Source organism: Scyliorhinus canicula, chromosome 5 (genome assembly GCF_902713615.1).
Source record: "Scyliorhinus canicula chromosome 5, sScyCan1.1, whole genome shotgun sequence".
NCBI classification, from domain to species: domain Eukaryota; kingdom Metazoa; phylum Chordata; class Chondrichthyes; order Carcharhiniformes; family Scyliorhinidae; genus Scyliorhinus; species Scyliorhinus canicula.
This window is the reverse complement of record NC_052150.1, coordinates 225,049,029-225,067,782: the sequence shown is the minus strand read 5'-3', so window position 1 is coordinate 225,067,782 and position 18,754 is coordinate 225,049,029. Positions and strand designations below refer to the sequence as shown.

Genomic DNA, 18,754 nt, shown 5'->3' with positions numbered 1-18,754 from the left:
CCACGCACACACTGGGAAGAACGTGCAGACTCCGCACAGACAGTGACCCAAGCCGGGAATCGAACCTGGGACCCTGGAGCTGTGAAGCAATTGTGCTAATCACTGTGCTACCGTGCTGCCCCTAAATCCCACTCGCTCTGACTCGCTCTAATATGCTCTCGCCTGATCTATCGAGGCCCTGGAATCTAACCCCTTTGTCTTGGTGACCTTGGGCGAGCACAGTTCAATGCTGGTCTTCACAAATGGGGCCAGATGGAATGGCACTTGTGGGGGGGGGGGTGTCTCCCAGGGGACAGGAGGCCCCCAGGTGTTTGCCCTCTGGACGGTGTGGCACGCTGGGGCTGGTTTAGCACACTGGGCTAAATCGCTGGCTTTTAAAGAAGACCAAGGCAGGCCAGCGGCATGGTTCGATTCCTGTACCAGCCTCCCCGAACAGGCGCCGGAATGTGGCGACTAGGGGCTTTTCACAGTAACCTCATTGAAGCCTACTCGTGACAATAAGCCATTTTCATTTCATTTCATTTCACCTTGGCAGTGCTACTTGGGTGCCAGCCTGCCGCTGCCAAGGTGCCCAGGTGGTACTGTCGTCTGGCTGGGACACGGTCAGGCTGCTGGTGCCAAGCTGCTATTTTTCACACAACGGAAATTGAGCCCAGGGGGGCCTTGTGTGGGTGGGGGGGGGGGGGGGGGTGCCAAGGACCCCCTTATAAGTGAGTTGGGGGTCAAGAGATCGGGGGGGCGTCAGCTGAAATAACATCCCGATCTCCTTCTGCACTGAGGAGTTCCAGCAAGTAGAGCTGAACGTCGGATTGTTCCCCGCTGAGGCTCCAAATACAACCAGAGCCCCGATAGAAACACCCGGCTAAACACGCTTGTCACAGAACTCTGTTCCATTTCAGTTAGATCATGCCATGTGACTATCCCAAATAATGTTGAGAAAGTCAGAATGACTTAATGTAGTTACCCTATTGTTACTATTTTTACACACCTCCAAGAATTGCGCACTTATTTGCTCTTCAATGACCCACTGTCTATCTGGAGGTCTATAATAATCCTACCAACTGTCCTAGCTTGAGACATTTCACACCTCTTTAACCTGTCATTACCCCTCTCTCTAGTTGCTCCGTCTGGACCTGTAAAGACTTAATTACCTGCAAAGACTCGCATTCAAAGTATCGTACGGCATCTTTGATTTTGCCTGTATATATGTTTCTGGTAGTGCTCCGAAAGCTAGTGATTCGAAACAAACCTGTTGGACTTTAACCTGGTGTTGTAAGACTTCTTACTGTGCTCACCCCAGTCCAACACAGGCATCTCCATATCATTGCTGAATTTGGACATGGACTGCTTTGGTAATCAAGGAGTTGCGAATGGTGCTGAATGTTTGGTCTTTCATTCAAACATAACAGTTTACAATATTAAAAAGCAACCTTTAAAATTTTCAGCTAACGAAATGCCTTCGAGGTGTTCCCATTCCAGCGTTTTCTGTTTACTGGAAGTGTCGTGAAAGCACTGTTTATACATGTAAATTGTCTGTCTTACACACTTGTGTATAAATGTTTACTGTTTTATCACACAAAGTTTAGAATTTCCAACACCAGTTATTTGAACAACATAAGGGATTAAAACTCTACTTCAATTTTTTGTTAACAGGAAAAATTAAACGTGAAGCAGCTGAACTCAAAAGACGTAAGTAATTGAATGAATTAATAAATGAATCAATAAATTAACTAACATGAGAAACTGCATTAGGATTTTGAACCTGTAGCCGGCCTATGTGGGGTCATCTTTGGTTTCAATGATTACGTTATAAATTTTTAGCTTTGCTGATTTTGATTTTCAATTCAGTTTCCCGTTATCTATGTAAAAGCCATTTAACATACGCCATCATGTTCTAAACTTTTCCAATGTGCAATGACTGAAAAATAGTGGGAAATACTTCAGCTGCAATCCCTCGTTAAATGTTGTTTGCACTGAGTGCTGAATTTGGGTGCATTTGAGTGCTATAGGGAGAGTTTGGTGACTGAGGGTTATTCAGGGTTCATTTTTATCTAAAGTCTAGTCTTTCTTTTCTTTAGTTAATTAACTTAAAAGTTGCTGTTTAGTTTAGACCTTAACAAATAAAAAATATTTTTGTTTCTGTGTTTTTCCTTTTTAATTTTTTTTGGTTTCTCTGGTGTTTCTTCGTGAATTGATGACCTGTACGTTTATCTACACGTACAGGAGTTAAGCCAGCATCCACCACTGACACTGGCGTGATGCTGGGTGTGACAACCAAGCAAAAGAACATAAAGTAACTGATAGATAAAACAAAAGAGGCGAGGGCCCTAAAACAATGAGTGGAGCTCAGCCCAAAAAGGAGAAAGGAAACAAAAACTTATCAAAAACCCGTCAAATTAGAGTGTGAAAATCGGGGTCGATAAGGCAATCCAACCCCCTGCGGTGCCCACCGAGCACGGAAGGCTTTGAGTGTGCCCGTGGACACCGCATGCCCCCGCTCCAGGGACACCCAGCCGCGAACCAGGCCGCGGAAAATGGGCAGACAGTCAGGCTGGACGACCCCCTCGGTCACCCCTCTGCCTGGACCTATAAATGGCAATTTTGGCAAGGCCCAGGAGCAGGTTCACAAGGAGGTCCACCGCCCTCCCCGCCCCCCTCCGCATTGGATGTCCGTAGATCAGGAGCGTGGGGCTGAAGTGCAAAGAAAACCTCAACAACAACGCTGTCAAGAAAACAAACAGGGAATGCAGCCCAGGACAGACAACATAAATGTGCTCCACGGTCTCCACCAGGCCTCAAAAGTGGCAGATCTCTGGCAAAGCCATGAAGTGATTTAAATGATGGGTGTACGGCACTGCCATGGCAGCACCCTCCACCCCAGGTCCCCTAGTTTTATGAAGAGGACACCTCCGTAGAGGGACCTCCAGTGGGGAGCTCCGCCGCCGGGCAACAACGAGGCATGCCAAGGCGTGTCCGGGCGGCGGGCAAGGGCAAGGGGGTGGAAGGTGTGCAACAGCAGGCCGTACAGGATATCCCTCCGTGCAGTGCGAAAGGGCACGAAGGGTATTTCCGCGAGGCGGCTGGGGCTGGGGGGCACCAGCACCCGGGAGGGGGGTTCCGGGGTTTGGGACCAATGTGGAATTATGTCCGAGCAGGGGTCCGCGCAGACGGGATGCCGCCGCACAACCGCGCCAACCTGAGTCCAAGTGTGCCCATGGGGCCGAGCACGAACATTTTGAGGCCTTGGATAACATTGGTCACACACCGGACAGACACTGCTCCTCGCCTGGCAAGCTCGGAGAGTGTCATCCAGCCCACCCCTCCGCCACCCAGCACGTCCCCGATCCTGGTCACCCCGGCATCCACAGCCCTCCGCTCCGCCAGCCACCTGAATGGATATTGGCGGAGGTGCGGAGGTGGGGATTCCTGAGCAGCGGCTCCCTTACGACAGCCGCTACTCCTGACGGGGAAGAGCTGCGGCGCGTGGCGACCATGATCCAGACTTTGAGAAGGTCCTGGTACAAAACGGGCAGCGCCAACAAAGAGTTCCAAAGACCATTCCGGTCAACGGACAGGAGCTGCACGTCGTAGTTCAGGCTGTGAACCTGGCGGAAGAAATACGTCGCCAGGGCACACCATCGTGGAGGATGCTGGTTTATGACGAGAACTCATCCCCTATGGGAAAGCACTCGGAGCACTCCAGTCCAGCGTCTCAGGCTAGTGGTGACCTTGGTCTCCAGCTCCTGCCAGTTCGCCGGCCAGGCTTCCTCTGCCGGGCAAAGGTGGACTCTCAAGTAGAGGTTGTTGGTCGGGCTCAAGCTGAAGGGCCTGAGCTCCTCTGGGAGGGGGTCCATCCGACACAGACTGACCAGGAATCCGGAACATTTAGCCCAGTTGAACCGAGCAGAAGACGCGGCGGAGTATACAGCATAAGCCGAGAGTACGACCTCCATGTCCGGCTCGCGCAGAACCAGCCCTGACAACCTCCTCTGCAGGACGTGCAGGAAAGGCTCCACGCAGAGGGAATAAAGTTGGCCAGACAACGGGCAGCCCTGACCCACTCCTCTCCCAAAGCGAAGGGGCGCCGTCAGGGACCCGTTAACCTTAAGCAGATACTCCGAGGGAGCGTACAGTAATCGGCTCCGGGCGAGAAAGTGAAAGCTCGTAGAGTCCCAAGCAAATACTCGAGACAGGAAGGCGCTCGACATACCCGTCCTCTGGGTAAAATGAATTAAGTCCCAGACCAGATGGATGTTATCATAAATGGTTCGGTCCGGGACTGTGTAGGACTGGTCAGGATGGATCATGTGGTCCAGCACGGGGCCAAGGCGTAAAGACATCACCTTGGCAAAGATTCTGTAATCCATGCTGAAGAGGGAGACCGGTTGCCAGTTTTTAAGTAGGCGGAGATCCCCTTTCTTGGGCAGCAGGGCAATGACGGCCCTGTGCCTCGAAAGGGGCATCTCCCTGGTCGCGATACATTCCCCCACGACCCCCGCGTTGTCGCTCCCCAGGACGTCCCAGAACGCCCTGAAGAACTCCACGGTCAGCCCGCCCAGCCCTGGGGTCTTTCCCCTTGACAAGCTGTCCAGGGCGCTGGTCAGCTCTTGGAGGTTGATGATTTGATTGAGCCTCCTGGCTCCCTCCGCGCCGACCTGCGGCAGATCCTCCCACAGAACTCTGCAAGCGTCCTCGCTGGACGGATCCGGAGAGAAGAGGTTGGAATAAAAGTCCCTAACCAGGGTCCTGACCCCCTCCGGATCCGAGTCGAGGGACCCGTCGTTGGCCAGCAGCGTAGAAATCTGCCGACAGGCCCCGCATCCTCTTTCCAGCGAGTAGAAGAAAGGGGGAGCCGCGTCCATGTCCGTCAGGAGACGGATACGCGACCTCATGTACGTGAGTCTTGCCCACGTCCCACCATAACCTCCAGGAGGGGAAGCCACCCCGCTTCCTTCTCCAGCCAGCCCAGAAACAGCGAAACGAGTCCAGAAAAAGCTCGTCCCCCAGCAGCAGGTTGTTAAAGTGCCAGTACGCGGACCGTGTCTGAGTGCGGGACGGGGCGAGCCCCGGCACACAACAGGTGCTGATCCGAGCACGGCACCTGCCCCACAGAGGCCGTCAGAACGCTGGGCAAGTACGTCTTGGAAATGTAAAGACGGTCGATCCTGGAGGCTCTGAATGGAGGACCCACAAAGATGTACGCCCGCACTTTAGGATGGAGAGTCCACCAGACATCCACTAAGTCGAAGGACCTAACCAGGTCCCTCAACTTCACCACCGCCGGCGAGCTGTGCGGGACTCCACGACGGTCCTCCAGTGCAATTAAAATCCCCTCCCAGGCCGATGCACTCGCTCACCGCGATGGTGCCCAGAAGAGTGGACACTTTTTCGTAGAACGTCGCCTGCAGCGGCCCGGCCTGGGGAGCGTAGACATTCACAAAGTGAAGCACCACATCCCTGTTGCGGACCATTAAATGCAGCAGACGGCCTGGCACTGGCTCCTTGACTCCCAAGATCTCTGGCTGAAAATGTGGAGCCAACAAGATAGTCACCCGGCCCGAACGTGGGGCCAAGTGACTCATGAAGACTCCCCTCTGCCACTCCAGGGACCACTGAGCTTCATCCCCCGGAATGGCGTGGGTTTCCTGCAGGAAGCACACCCCGTACTTTCCGTCCCTAAGGACAGAGAAGACTGGAAACGGCGATGTTCGTTCTTGCTGCTGTTGATGTTGAGGCTGGTTATGGTTACCTCCATGTCAGTTGTAGCGCGTGTCCTTCACCAATCACCTCATTGTACGGAGGATGTAGAGGGTCGTCGCCCCCCCTCCACTCCCTCAGGAGCCCCGCGAGGAACAGAACAGTTTGGCGCTGCTCCCCTTGGTCCTGATTGAACTCCCACGCCTCTCTGGCATAGACGCGGGGGGACCCGAGAGCAACCCCAGATTTCCCCAGCTGTCCAGGGCCAGCCACACACAGTCCTGGTGACCGTGATGCTTTTCAGTGCTCGGAGCTCCCCTGAGGGGATGAGGGGAGACTCAGTGCCGGGTGTGAGTGCACCCTCTGCCTTGCTGCAGAGAGCATCTAAATCCTCCTCCTCACCCGTCACCGGGCAGCCTTCCTCCTCCGAGCGGTCATCGCCTGAGCCCGAGTCCCCCGCCACATGGAGTGCGGCGGGCAACACGGCCCCACCAGCTAGACCCAGGCCCGAGTTGATCCCACCCCCCAGATCGTCCTCAGGCTGGTCCCTCGCAGGCTGCTCCCGTGGTTCTGGGCCCGTGGATGGTGGCAGCTCCAACACCGCCCACGCTGCCAACGCCGGGCCCAATGAGAGATCCGGGAAGATCTCCGGAAGCAGCTCCGGGATGGATCCTGGGCTCCCTGACATCCTCTGCTTTGGCATAGAGAACGGGGAGCCTTCTTCGCCGCAACCCACCATGGCCCGAGTATGTAGGGGCTCTGGTGGCTGCCGCCGGCCTCTGGCAACGAACAAGAGGAAGTGACCGGGGAGTAAAACGCCACCAGGCGGAACGAGCCCTCGGGGGTCATGTCTCCGCCCGGCCCCGGCTCTCCCTGCTCAGGGTACGACAGCAGCCCAAACGCCTTGGGAGCCTCAAAGGCCTCCCTGGCTTTACTCTTCTTTTTAACCGGGCTGGGAGTGAGGGGGATGGGAACCAGTACCGGAGTCACCCACCCCCACTCGCTCGGGGAGGGGGCGGTGAGATCCACCACCTCCTCCTTCCCGGACAGGTGGTGTTTACGAGGTGGGGTTGGGGCGGGATCGCCTTGCTGCACGGCCTCCATATCCCCAGAGAGCCCTCTGCAGCACCCCCCCTCCACATCGTCAGAGAGCCCTCTGCAGCGCCCCCCCCCCCTCCTCCACATCGCCAGAGAGCCCTCTGCAGCACCCCCCCCTCCACATCGTCAGAGAGCCCTCTGCAGCGCCCCCCCCCTCCACATCGCCAGAGAGCCCTCTGCAGCACCCCCCCCCTCCACATCGTCAGAGAGCCCTCTGCAGCGCCCCCCCCCCCTCCTCCACATCGCCAGAGAGCCCTCTGCAGCACCCCCCCCTCCACATCGTCAGAGAGCCCTCTGCAGCACCCCCCCCTCCACATCGTCAGAGAGCCCTCTGCAGCACCCCCCCCCCCCCCCCTCCACATCGCCCGGCCCCTGGGACTGTGAGGAGGCCGGATCCCACTCCGCCTCGGGGCAGTATACAGTGTGACCGCCGCCCTCCAGGCCCTTCAGGTTGTTCCAGGGAGGCGGTGTCCCGAGATGAGGCTGCAGCCTCTGAGCTGGACTGGATGGACACGGGGACAGCGGCCGGGGCCAGGCCTAGGTCCTGGAGGGCCCGGTCTGACTGCCGTACTGCCGCGCGTTTAGCTTTTCTCGACTGTCGCTGGTCAAGCGGAGGCTCCCCCTCCACCCCCGCCAGTTGTTCGGGTCCGGCTGCTGGGCGGACGAAGAGGTGGTAGAGGAGAGGGGGGCAGTGCCAGCCGTGGCCGCCCTGGAGGTGGTGTTGGCAGCGGCCGTTAGGGTGGAGCAGTTACGGTCAATATGCCCCAACCCCCTGCAGGCATGGCTCCCTTGGTGGGAGATCACAAAACCTCCCTCCGTGACCTCCTCCCGGGTCAGGCGGACAAAAACCTGACGCCGGAAGGAGTATACATTGCGGAGGGAGGTGTCCCGAAGGCCGGGCGTCAGCGGTGCCACCCGGGACCTGACCTCCCCCTGGAGGTTGCGATGGGGGAGGAGGAGCTCAGAGGGGAGGTAGGGTGGGACGTTGGATAAAACAACACGTTCGCCGGGTGCCTCCAGCGGGTCCACCCCCACGTGTGTCCCGCCCACCGTGAGCCCCCTTTCCAAGGCCCGGTGGGCCGCCTGCTCGGCCCGCAGGAAAAACACGGCCTTGCCGTACCCACTTGAGGCGGCTACGAAGGCCGAGGGGCCAACAACCCCGGCCATCGCACGGGTGCACACCTCGATAGTCATGGTAATGGGGGCATAACACTTCACCCCCAGCTGCCGCGTTAGTAGGCGGAAGGGCGTTGGGGGCGCGGAGGCAGTGGAGGATCGAGAGGATCCTGCCCTCTGTCCTCCCACCCCTCTGACTCCCCCGCATAAATATGTGGCTGCCCCACACCCGACAGAGTGGAGGATGCCCCTGAGGTGCTAGCCATGCCCACTCCTGGTATGGCACGGCCGTGTATCAGAATAGTAGGGGGGGTGGGGGGGGGGGGTGTGGCACCTTAACAGCAGGTGCCACAAGGGAAGGTGCTGCAGAGGGACAGCAGAGGGACAGCAGAGGGACAGCAGAGCGGGGCAGCAGAGTAGGGCAGCAGAGCGGGGCAGAATTCTCCAGCCCTTGAGGGGACTAAAACAATGTCCCAGGCTGCCCCACGCCCGTCACAGGTGGTAAAAGGTAGTGGGGGGGGGGGGGGGGGTGGACAATACCCTTCAGCCCTGTGAGGGCCCAAAACCAAGTCCTCGGTCCACACAGCCCTGGGGGGAGGGGGGGGCAAAACAAAGTCCGTATCCTTCGTGGTCCCACTCCCACTCCAGGCAGAGGGGAGGGAGGACAGAAGGCGGGATCTTCACCCCGGGAGAGGGCCTACAGCAATAGGCCCCAGGTTGTCCCACTCCCACCACAGGCACAGGGCTGGGAGGATAGAAGGCAGGGGGCAGGGCCTTCACCCCGGGAGAGGGCCTACAGCAATAGGCCCCAGGTTGTCCCACTCCCACCTCAGACACAGGGCTGGGAGGATAGAAGGTGGGGCAGGGCCTTCACCCCGGGAGGGGGCCTACAGCAATAGGCCCCAGGTTGTCCCACTCCCACCTCAGGCACAGGGCTGGGAGGATAGAAGGTGGGGCAGGGTAGGGTTGGGTGTTGGGGAAGAGGCAGAACGCACAAGAAGAAAAGGAGCTTTGAGCTCTGAGTCCAAGCTGAAGCTATTCCTTTGGTTAATTCACTTCAAAGTTGCTGTTTGGTTTAGAAGAAGGTGAATTTTCAATCAGCTTTAAACAAAGGTTCTACTTGTAGCCACTTGCAGCTGGTACTTGTTAATTAGTTCATTGGATTAGGCCAGTTTTCAGAGGCGAGTCACACAGTGTAAATGTGAGCCAGCTACAGTGCAGACATTGTTTGCACGGAGTGCTGAATTTGGGTGCATTTGAGTGCTATAGTGAGAGTTGTTTGGTGACTGATTGAGTGCTGAATTTGGGTGCATTTGAGTGCTATAGTGAGAGTTTGGTGACTGATTGAGTGCTGAATTTGGGTGCATTTGAGTGCTATAGTGAGAGTTTGGTGACTCAGGGAGTTAGGCGAGGAGGGAGTAAGGTGCTCCTTTCCATTTCATTTCCTACATTTCCTCAAAGAGCGAGAAGGGAGCCAGGAGTTTACAGAGAGTACAGCTGACTGGGAGCAGAATCGGAAGGCGGAGGTCCAGTTGGTTCACAGGGCAGCTATATTCTGTAAGATCAGAGGGGATGGAGGCTAGGGCAGTTGCATGCTCCTCCTGTAGTATGTGGGTGGTGAGGGATACCACCGGTGTCCCCGCTGACTATACCTGCGGGAAGTGCACCCAACTCCAGCTCCTCAGAGACCATGTTAGGGAACTGGAGCTGGAGCTGGATGAACTTCGGATCATCCGGGAGGCAGAGGGGGTAATAGAGAAGAATTACAGGGAGGTAGCCACACCCAAGGTACAGGACAAGAGTAGCTGGGTTACAGTCAGGGGAAGGAAAACAAACAGGCAGACATGCAGGGATCCCTCGTGGCCGTTCCCCTTCAAAACAAGTATACCGTTTTGGATGCTGTTGGGGGTGGGGATGATGACCTACCGGGGGAAGGCCCTAGCGGCCAGGTCTCTGGCACTGAGTCTGGTTCTGTGGCTCAGAAGGGAAGGGGGGAGAATAGAAAAGCAATAGTTATAGGTGATTCAATGGTTAGGGGAATAGAGAGGAGATTCTGTGGTCGCGAGCGTGACTCCCGGAAGGTATGTTGCCTCCCGGGTGCCAGAGATGTCTTGGATCGAGTCTACAGGATTATTAAGGGGGAGGGGAGCAACCAGAAGTCATGGTGCACATAGGCACCAACGACATAGCTAAGAAAAGGGTTAAGGATCTAAAAAGTGATTTTAGGGAGTTAGGTTGGAAGCTAAAGAGCAGGACAAGCAGAGTAATAATTTCAGGATTGCTACCGGTGCCACGTGCAAGTGAGGCAAGGAACAGAGAGCGAGTGCAGCTGAACACATGGCTACATGGCTGGTGCAGGAGAGAAGGCTTCAGATATGTAGATCATTGAAATACCTTCTGGGGAAGGTGGGACCTGTACATGAAGGACGGCTTCCACCTAAACTGGAGGGGCACCAATATCCTGGGCGGGTGGTTTGCTGGAGCTCTTCGGGAGGGTTCAAACTAGTTTGGCAGGGGGATGCGAACCAGAGCTATAGATCAGAGGATACGGTAACTGTTGAACAGGCAGAAATAGTATGCAGCGAGTCTGTGAGGAAGGATAGACAGTTAATCGGGCAAAGTTGCTCTCAGTGGAATGGGTTAAAGTGTGTCTTTCAATGCAAGGAGTGTCAGGAATAAGAGAGATGAACTTAGAGCATGGTTCACTACTTGGAACTACGATGTTGTGGCCATTACGGAGACATGGATTTCACAGGGGCAGGAATGGTTGGTATATGTTCCGGGGTTTAGATGTTTTCAGAAGAATAGGGAGGGAAGTAAAAGAGGAGGGGGAGTGGTACTGTTAATTAGAGAGTGCATCACAGCTGCAGAAAAGGATGTAATTGAGGAGAGTTTGTCTACTGAGTCAGTATGGGTGGAAGTCAGAAACAAGAAAGGAGCAGTCATTTTATTGGGAGTTTTCTATAGACCCCCCAATAGCAGCAGAAAGATCAAGGAAACAGATTGGGTGGCAGATCTTGGAAAAGTGCAGACATAACAGAGTTGTTGTCATGGATGACTTCAACTTCCCTAATATTGACTGGAACCTTCTTAGTGCAAATGGTTTGGATGGAGCAGATTTTGTCAGGTGTGTACTGGAAGGATTCCTGACTCAATATGTAGATAGGCCGACTAAGGGGGAGGCCATATTGGATTTGGTGCTCGGCAACGAACCAGGCCAGGTGTCAGATGTCTCGGTGGGAGAGCATTTTGGTGACAGTGACCACAACTCCTTGACCTTTACCATAGTCATGGAGAGGGATAGGAACAGACAGTATGGGAAGGTATTTAATTGGAGGAGGGGAAATTATACTGCTATTAGACAGGAGCTGAGGAGCATAAAGTGGGAACAATTGTTCTTGGGGAAATGCACAACAGTAATGTGGGGATTGTTGAAGGAACACTTGCTGCGAGTGCTGGATAGTTTTGTCCCACAGAGACGAGGAAAGAATGGTAGGGTGAAGGAGCCTTGGATGACAAGAGAAGTGGAGCTTCTAGTCAAGAGGAAGCAGGAGGGGCAGCACGGTGGTGCAGTGTATTAGCCCTGTTGCCTCACAGCACCGAGGTCCCAGGTTCGATCCCGGCTCTGGGTCACTGTCTGTGTGGAGTTTGCACATTCTCCCCGTGTTTGCGTGGGTTTCACCCCCACAATCCAAAAGATGTGCAGAGTAGGTGAATTGGCCACGCTAAATTGCCCCTCAATTGAAAAAAAAATGAATTGGGTACTCTAAAAAATTTTTTTTTTAAAGAGGAAGCAGGAAGCTTACGCAAGGTTGAGGAAGCAAGGATCTGACTCGGCTCTAGAAGGTTACAAGGTAGCCAGGAAGGAACTCAAAAATGGACTGAGGCAAGCTAGAAGGGGGCATGAAAAAGCCCTGGAGGGAAGGATTAGGGAAAACCCCAAGGCGTTCTACACATGTGAGAAATAAGAGGATGATCAGAGTGAGAGTAGGGCCGGTCAGGGATAGTGGAGGGAACTTGTGCCTAGAGTCTGAGGAGATGGGGGAGGCCATAAATGAATATTTTGCTTCAGTATTCACTAGACAGAGGGACCTTGTTGCCCATGGGAACAGTGTGAACCAGGTTAATAGACTCACACAGGTTGATATTAAGAATGAGGATGTGCTGTAAATTTTGAAAAGCACCAGGATAGATAAGTCCCCTGGGCCTGACGGAATATAGCCAAGGTTACTACGGAAAGCGAGGGAGGAGATTGCTGTGCCGTTGGCGATGAACTTTGCGTCCTCACTCTCCACTGGAGTAGGAGGGAGGCGAATGTTGTTCCCTTTTTCAAGAAAGGGAATAGGGAAATCCCTGGGAATTACAGACCCATCAGTCTTACGTCTGTTTTGAGCAAAATATTGGAAAGGATTCTGAGAGATAGGATTTATGATTATTTAGAAAAACATAGTTTTATTAAAGATAGTCAACATGGCTTTGCGAGGAGCAGGTCATGCCTCGCAAGCCTCATTGAATTCTTTGAGGATGTGACGAGACACATTGATGAAGGTCGGGCAACGGATGTGGTGTATATGGATTTCAGTAAGGCATTTGATAAGGTTCTCCATGGTAGGCTCATTCAGAAAGTTAGGGGGCATGGGATACAGGGAAATCTGGCTGTCTGGATACAGAATTGGCTGGCCGAAAGAAGACAGCGAGTGGTAGTGGATGGAAAGTATTCTGCCTGGAGGTCAGTGACCAGTGGTGTCCCACAAGGACCTGTTCTGGGACCTCTGCTCTTTGTGGTTTTTATAAATGACTTAGATGAGGAAGTGGAAGGGCGGGTTAGTAAGTTTGCCGATGACACAAAGGTTGGTGGAGTTGTAGAACGTGTCGAGGGCTGCTGCAGGTTACAGCAGGACATTGACAGGATGCAGAGCTGGGCTGAGAAGTGGCAGATGGAGTTCAACCTTGATAAATGTGAAGTGATTCATTTTGGAAGGTTGAATTTGAATGCTGAATACAAGGTTAAAAGCAGGATAAAAGAGGTCGGTTCTTTACACAGAGAGTGATGGGTGTGTGGAATGCACTGCCAGCAGAGGTGGTGGAGTCAGAGTCATTAGGGACATTTAAGCGACTCTTAGACAGGCACATGGTCAGCAGTAAATTGAAGGGGTGTAGGTTTGGCTGATCTTAGATTAGGATAAATGGTCGGTACAACATTGTGGGCCGAAGGGCCTGTACTGTGCTGTACTGTTCTATGTTCTATGTTCTAAATGGCATCGCGAAGGACAGATTAGGCGCTACAATGTTGTAATCATGCTCACAATCAGCGAAGCTTTTTGCCAGGGGTTGGAGTATCATAATTTGTGCCTTAAGTAAAAAATGAACAAGCTTCACCTGAAAGCTATTGGAACTTACAAGGAGTTATTTCATGATATTTTCACCCAAATGGGAACAAAGTCCCATTACGAGCACGTTCAGCAATGTGTTTCCCTGAGCCCGCAGTGCCGGGATAAACATGGCTTTGCAACGCGACTCACGTTGTCTAACGGGCCTGAAAGGGGAACTCGCTGAGGCTGCACATGACTATGTTATATACAGTTTCAAATGACGTCCCGATCTCCGAGGACCTCAAAGCAATCCCCGACGTCAACTCCCAGTCCGGACGCACTATGGGAGGGTCCAGGGCACTCCCCAATGCCGGGCACTCCCGGCCAGATCATGCATTCATAAAATATGTCAGCTTGGCACCTTGTCAGTGCCAACCTAGAAACCTGGCCTGTCCATACTATTAGGTAGTTCCAGGCTCTCGCACCAAGGTGGCTCTGGCATGGTGCCCAGGTGCCACCAGTAGTGCCAGGGTACCGTCCTGCCAAAACGGCATGCAGCTGGGGGGGCTCCGATTCCCTGGGAGACCCCAATGAGAGACATTCTGTCTGGTCCCCATTTGCGGAGATGAGTGCTGTACAGCGCTTGCTCGAGGTCTCCAAGGCGAAAGAGATGAATCCCAAAGCCTGATGTACCTCGGGAATGTGCACATTAGAGTGAGACTAACTGTCTCGTTCTAATATGCTGATTTGCCAAAAAGTGACCCCGCCCACAATGGGCGGAATTTACATTTGCAACGTCTCATGGTATCACGGTGGATCGCATGAGGTTTTGCGAGCCGGGTAGATCCCAGGAACGGGATCTGCCGGCTTTTAGCGGCTACGCTGCGCCGCGGCATGCTGCTTTTCTGACACTGTATGGCCATTGGATCGCATGCCCATCATTTCACCATCCATCTAAATTTGGATGAAAGCAGAATTCACAGACGACACATTCCTACATCTCAGTGCTATCTGATCAAACAAACTGGAGCAGTGTAGGATGCCCAAAGCTGGATAGTCCTTCCAGTTGGGCTGGTTTAGCTCACTGAGCTAAATCGCTGGCTTTGAAAGCAGGCCAGCAGCACGGTTCGATTCCCGTACCAGCCTCCCCGAACAGGCGGCGGAATGTGGCGACTAGGGGCTTTTCACAGTAACTTCATCGAAGCCTACTCGTGACAATAAGCCATTTTCAGTTTTAGTGTAAAGGGCAGAAAACACATATTACAGCCCGAAACCGCAAAAATGGAGTTGAAAAGTAAAATTTGAAGGAAATTTTGTCCTGAATGTGACTCAGACAAAGACTTTAATGTGCTGCCTTCAAATTGGAATAAAGATGGATTGATAAGGAGAATGTTAGATACGGAGCTTCACTTTCTGCTGTCAATAACAAGAGATGCCGCTTCTCCCACACAAACGACAACGTTGTTACCAACTTCCCATAATAAAGGCTCTGTGTGGGAAGATTGAGGGCTTCAACTGGAGAAGAAACAAACCATCAGACTCTAGGCTACCTATTTGAGATCTAATTAATAAACTAGGGAGCCACAAGGCTGACTGGGGTGGAGTCATGCCAATTACAGTCACAGCAAACACACCAGTTATCCTACTTCTGCAGATGAGCATTCACCATCAATGCTGACAATTCAATCGGCCACCCAGAGCTCAGTACCTGTACAACACGTTCTGCAGGTGTTCAAGAAAGGGACAGCTTTGCAAAGGCAAGGAGGAATGAGAAATCAAGGCAATCAAGGCAAAGCTACTGGGAAATACTCAATCGGTCTGGCAGCGCCTGTGAATAGAGAAACAGTTGGAATTGGAATTTTCTATTTGTGAAACTAAGTGCGTGCTACATGGGTTCTGCAGTGTTTATCCCGTGGTACTGCTTGGAATGGTAAGAAGTTATGCCCAACCCTGCAATTGGAAGCTCATTAATTACGCACAGGCAGATAGCTCCCTGAATCGCTTGGTGCTTCGGGAGCTGATTCATCTGCCCCACCGTTGCATGACAAGGTTAAAGGTGTGGTTGCATCTTAAATAAGCACATAAACCTTTCTCTCCCCAGCCTTCCTGTCTCCAGGAGACCATCAGAGATGACTGGCAATCAGAAGACAAAGGCTGAAAGCCAGAATAAGGCTGCACCCTGCTTCTGCCTTCATCCTTCAGGCCTCGGTAAGAGAAGTGCATGCGCATGGGGCTGTGCTCTATCCCAGGGTCAGCTCCAGGAAGCATGCTAGCCTGGAGGACAGTGAAAGGCAGGTTTGGCATTTCTGGCCACTGCATCCAAAACGTCATCCAGTGTCGGCCTTTCACCCCCTGCAGACAATGGAGATTCAATCACTAATAGTGTCCTCCCTGCTGGTCGCCGCAGCCCTGGGGGATGCCGTGTGCTGTACGAGCTGGAGCTGCTCGAGGAGGAGGAAGCTGCAGCAGCGGAGTGGGCAGCAGCGGAGTGGGCAGCAGCGGAGCGGGCAGCAGCAGAGCATGCCGCATGGTAACAGGAGGCACATGTCCAGGATGGAGAGCCAGCCAGCCAACAGACCGGGGAGAAGGAGGTTCCCGAAGAGGCATGAAGCCTCGTGTGTATCAGCATCGCCTGTTATTCGAAGACCTGCCGGACCAGGCCTGCTGTCGAAGACTCCCGGCTGAGCAGACAGTGTGACATATCTGCCAGCTAATGGCATGCCTGGCACCACGGGGGTATGGGGGAGGTCACAGGCTCCCAGTGGCTGTCAAGGTGATGGTTGCCCTGAACTTCTCCACTTCGGGCTCCTTCCAGGCACCAAGTTTGGACCTGTCTGGAATCTCACAGACCTTGGTGTACAGGTGCACCGGCGCTGTCACAGAGGCCCTATTGCCCAGGTGGCTCAGTATATCCATTTCAATGTGGGCCGAGCTCACCAGGCTGCCCGGGCAGCAGGGTTCTCTGCCATCGCCGTGATGCCCCGGGTCTAGGGGGTGATCGACAGGATGCAGGTCTCCCTACGGGCACCTGCAGATGAAAAGCCTTTCTGCACAAACTGAAAGAGGTATCACTCGATGAACATCCAGCTGGCCTGTGCCCATCAGCTGGGCATCGTACATCTCTGCACCTGATACCCGGGCAGTGTGCACGATGCCTTCATCCTGGCACACTCAATGATTCCTGACATGTTTGAGATGCTCCCATGGCTAGGGGGTTGGCTCCTGGGTGACAGGGGTTACCCACTGCAGTCGTGGCTGATGAGACCTATCTGGAGGCCACAGAATGAAGATGCAGTTCTGGTGCCTGGACCACTCTGGAGGGGCCCTCCAGTTTGACGCTGGGTGGATCGCACGCATTGTGGCGGCCTGCTGCGTCCTGCACAACATCGCGCAGCAGAGGGGTGATATGCTGGAGGAGGAGGATGAACACCAGGCCTCGTCCGATAAGGAGGATACAGGGGAGGGGGAGGATGGGTAGGACATGGGGCCCAGACAGGCACAGGAGGCCGCGTGACGTGTTCGCTAGGGCCAATTCGCACTGGACTCTCCGATCACCTCCACACTGGCCGACCGGGGGTGGGGGGGGTGAGGGGGGGGGGCACGATGACTAGCCAGGGGCATAGACACCGTACCCGAACCCCACAACCTCCCCCCCCCCCCTCCCCACCCGCCCCATTCGACTCCGCCTTCAACTCTCTCCGTGATACGTACCTGCCGCACTACAGGTTGTGGGCTCTGTGTTGGCAGGAACGGCGGGTTTAATCCATGGGGTGGAGGATGATGATGACCCGCTCTGCGATGAGCTCTGATGCTCCACATCGTATGCCAACATCTGGCAGCACTTTCCACTGTCCAACTGGGTGATCTCTGCATGCAAGCTGGTCATTCCATCACACCGTGCCACCCTGGAATGGCGATGGTGTGGATGGTTGCGGGGGGAGGATGGGCCCTAGCCTCTATAACTAAACTGCCCTGCATCTGTGCCAATTTACTGGTGTCTACCTTCCTGGCCTTACGGGCCCTAACACTGCATTGAGGTGGTTCCCCAGACGGTACAGCAGGAATGGAGGTGACATGCTGTGATTCCTGCACTGTGACCTGGTTCTCCGTTGGTGCGCGTCTTCTGGGGTGAATGTGCCTGGATGGGACTGGCTGCTGCTCGGGTGTCCCCGGTGGTGTGGTACCGGCCCTTTCCGCCCACTGCCCACCAGACGCACCAGGGACAGGAGGGGAGGGGGAAGAGTCCGAGGTGCTGCGGTGTTCGAAACTTCCCCTGCGGGAGTCAGGGCACGGGCCCCATCACCTCATCCTCCCTCGGAGAGCTCGGCCCCCAGGCTACACTATGGGATGGGGGTGCGAACGGAACTGCCCCTGAGGCTGCCCCGCAACGTGGCACTGCCAGTCCTGGAGACCCGCTCTGGGCCTGACCAGGGTCTGCGCGCTGGTGGCCATGGAGCACAGGGAGTGGACCATCTCTGTCTGAGGCTGCATCACATCACGCTGCGACTATGCCACCACCTGCTGGGTTTGTGTCACATCAGCCATCTCCCTCTGGGACTGGACCACCTCCCTCTGTGTCTACGCCAGCGTTCCCAACAACAGCCTGCTATGACTGGGCCACGCTCAGAAGCGCCGTTGCAATTTTTACTCCTCCCCTCTGCAGCAGAACCAACTGTGGTGCAACGGCTTGGCCGTTGCTGCTTTTCCCTGAGAGGCCATTCCCCTCAACAGTATCCAAAGCGGTATATCTGTTTTGCAGGCGAACGGCCACAGGAGATTCCTGCACTGCCTGTCCAATCGTCTTGCTCTGCCTAGTGGTCACCCATTCCCTCCCTGCCTGTGGGAATCTGAGCCTGCAGATGACCACTTCTCTCTAGGCTATCCATGATACTCTCTGCCTCGGAGATGCTCCACGGTGCTCCCAGCCGCCCCTCCAGCTTCAGAACCCGGACTTGCAGGAGGTGCAGCTGAAAACGCTTAATGCAGTCATGCTGGCTCCGAACACTGGAATTGTTCCCACAGAGCAGGAAGAACATTGAGCGCTGCCACGACTTACCCCTTTCAATTAAATTAAACCTTTTGGAAGATGCTTAATATCAAATAATACCAATTACTCTACTCTTCTCTGCCCAGCTTTATGACAGAATATAGGCCTTACAAACTATGAACAACACAATATTGACCTTAAAAACTAAATGATAAAAGTAGTAAATCATTTCCCAGCCCTACTCAGCCAATCAGCTGCTCCCACTTGCCCTGCATCACCTTTGCATCCTGACAACACTTTAGGAGATGCAAACTAGCACACCGCTATTTTTAAAACTCAGTCCGCTGCCACAATCCAGGTTGTCTCTGGCTGATCCAGCTATCTCCGCCCCCAGAAAGTAAAAGCCTATCGATCTCAGCCTTGAAACTGTTCAAGGACTCGGCCTCCACAGCTGCCAGGTTACACTTTCCCAAGGGCACCGCTCGCCTTTCTGAGGAAAGGTAGAAAATGAAAGGCTGGCTTGGTTCCCTCCTCACCAAACTCC

At 54.2% G+C, this 18,754-nt stretch overlaps 1 protein-coding gene across 2 annotated transcripts in view; it reads left to right on the top strand.

The window, feature by feature from the left end:
- Positions 1-18,754, top strand: part of LOC119966625 (uncharacterized abhydrolase domain-containing protein DDB_G0269086-like) — a 229,516-nt gene that overhangs the window by 111,985 nt on the left and 98,777 nt on the right. For both annotated transcript variants that reach the window (XM_038798629.1, XM_038798628.1), the window contains exon 18: positions 1,654-1,689. In XM_038798629.1, the coding sequence (XP_038654557.1) occupies positions 1,654-1,689 (36 nt within the window). The remainder of the gene's footprint in view (positions 1-1,653; positions 1,690-18,754) is intronic.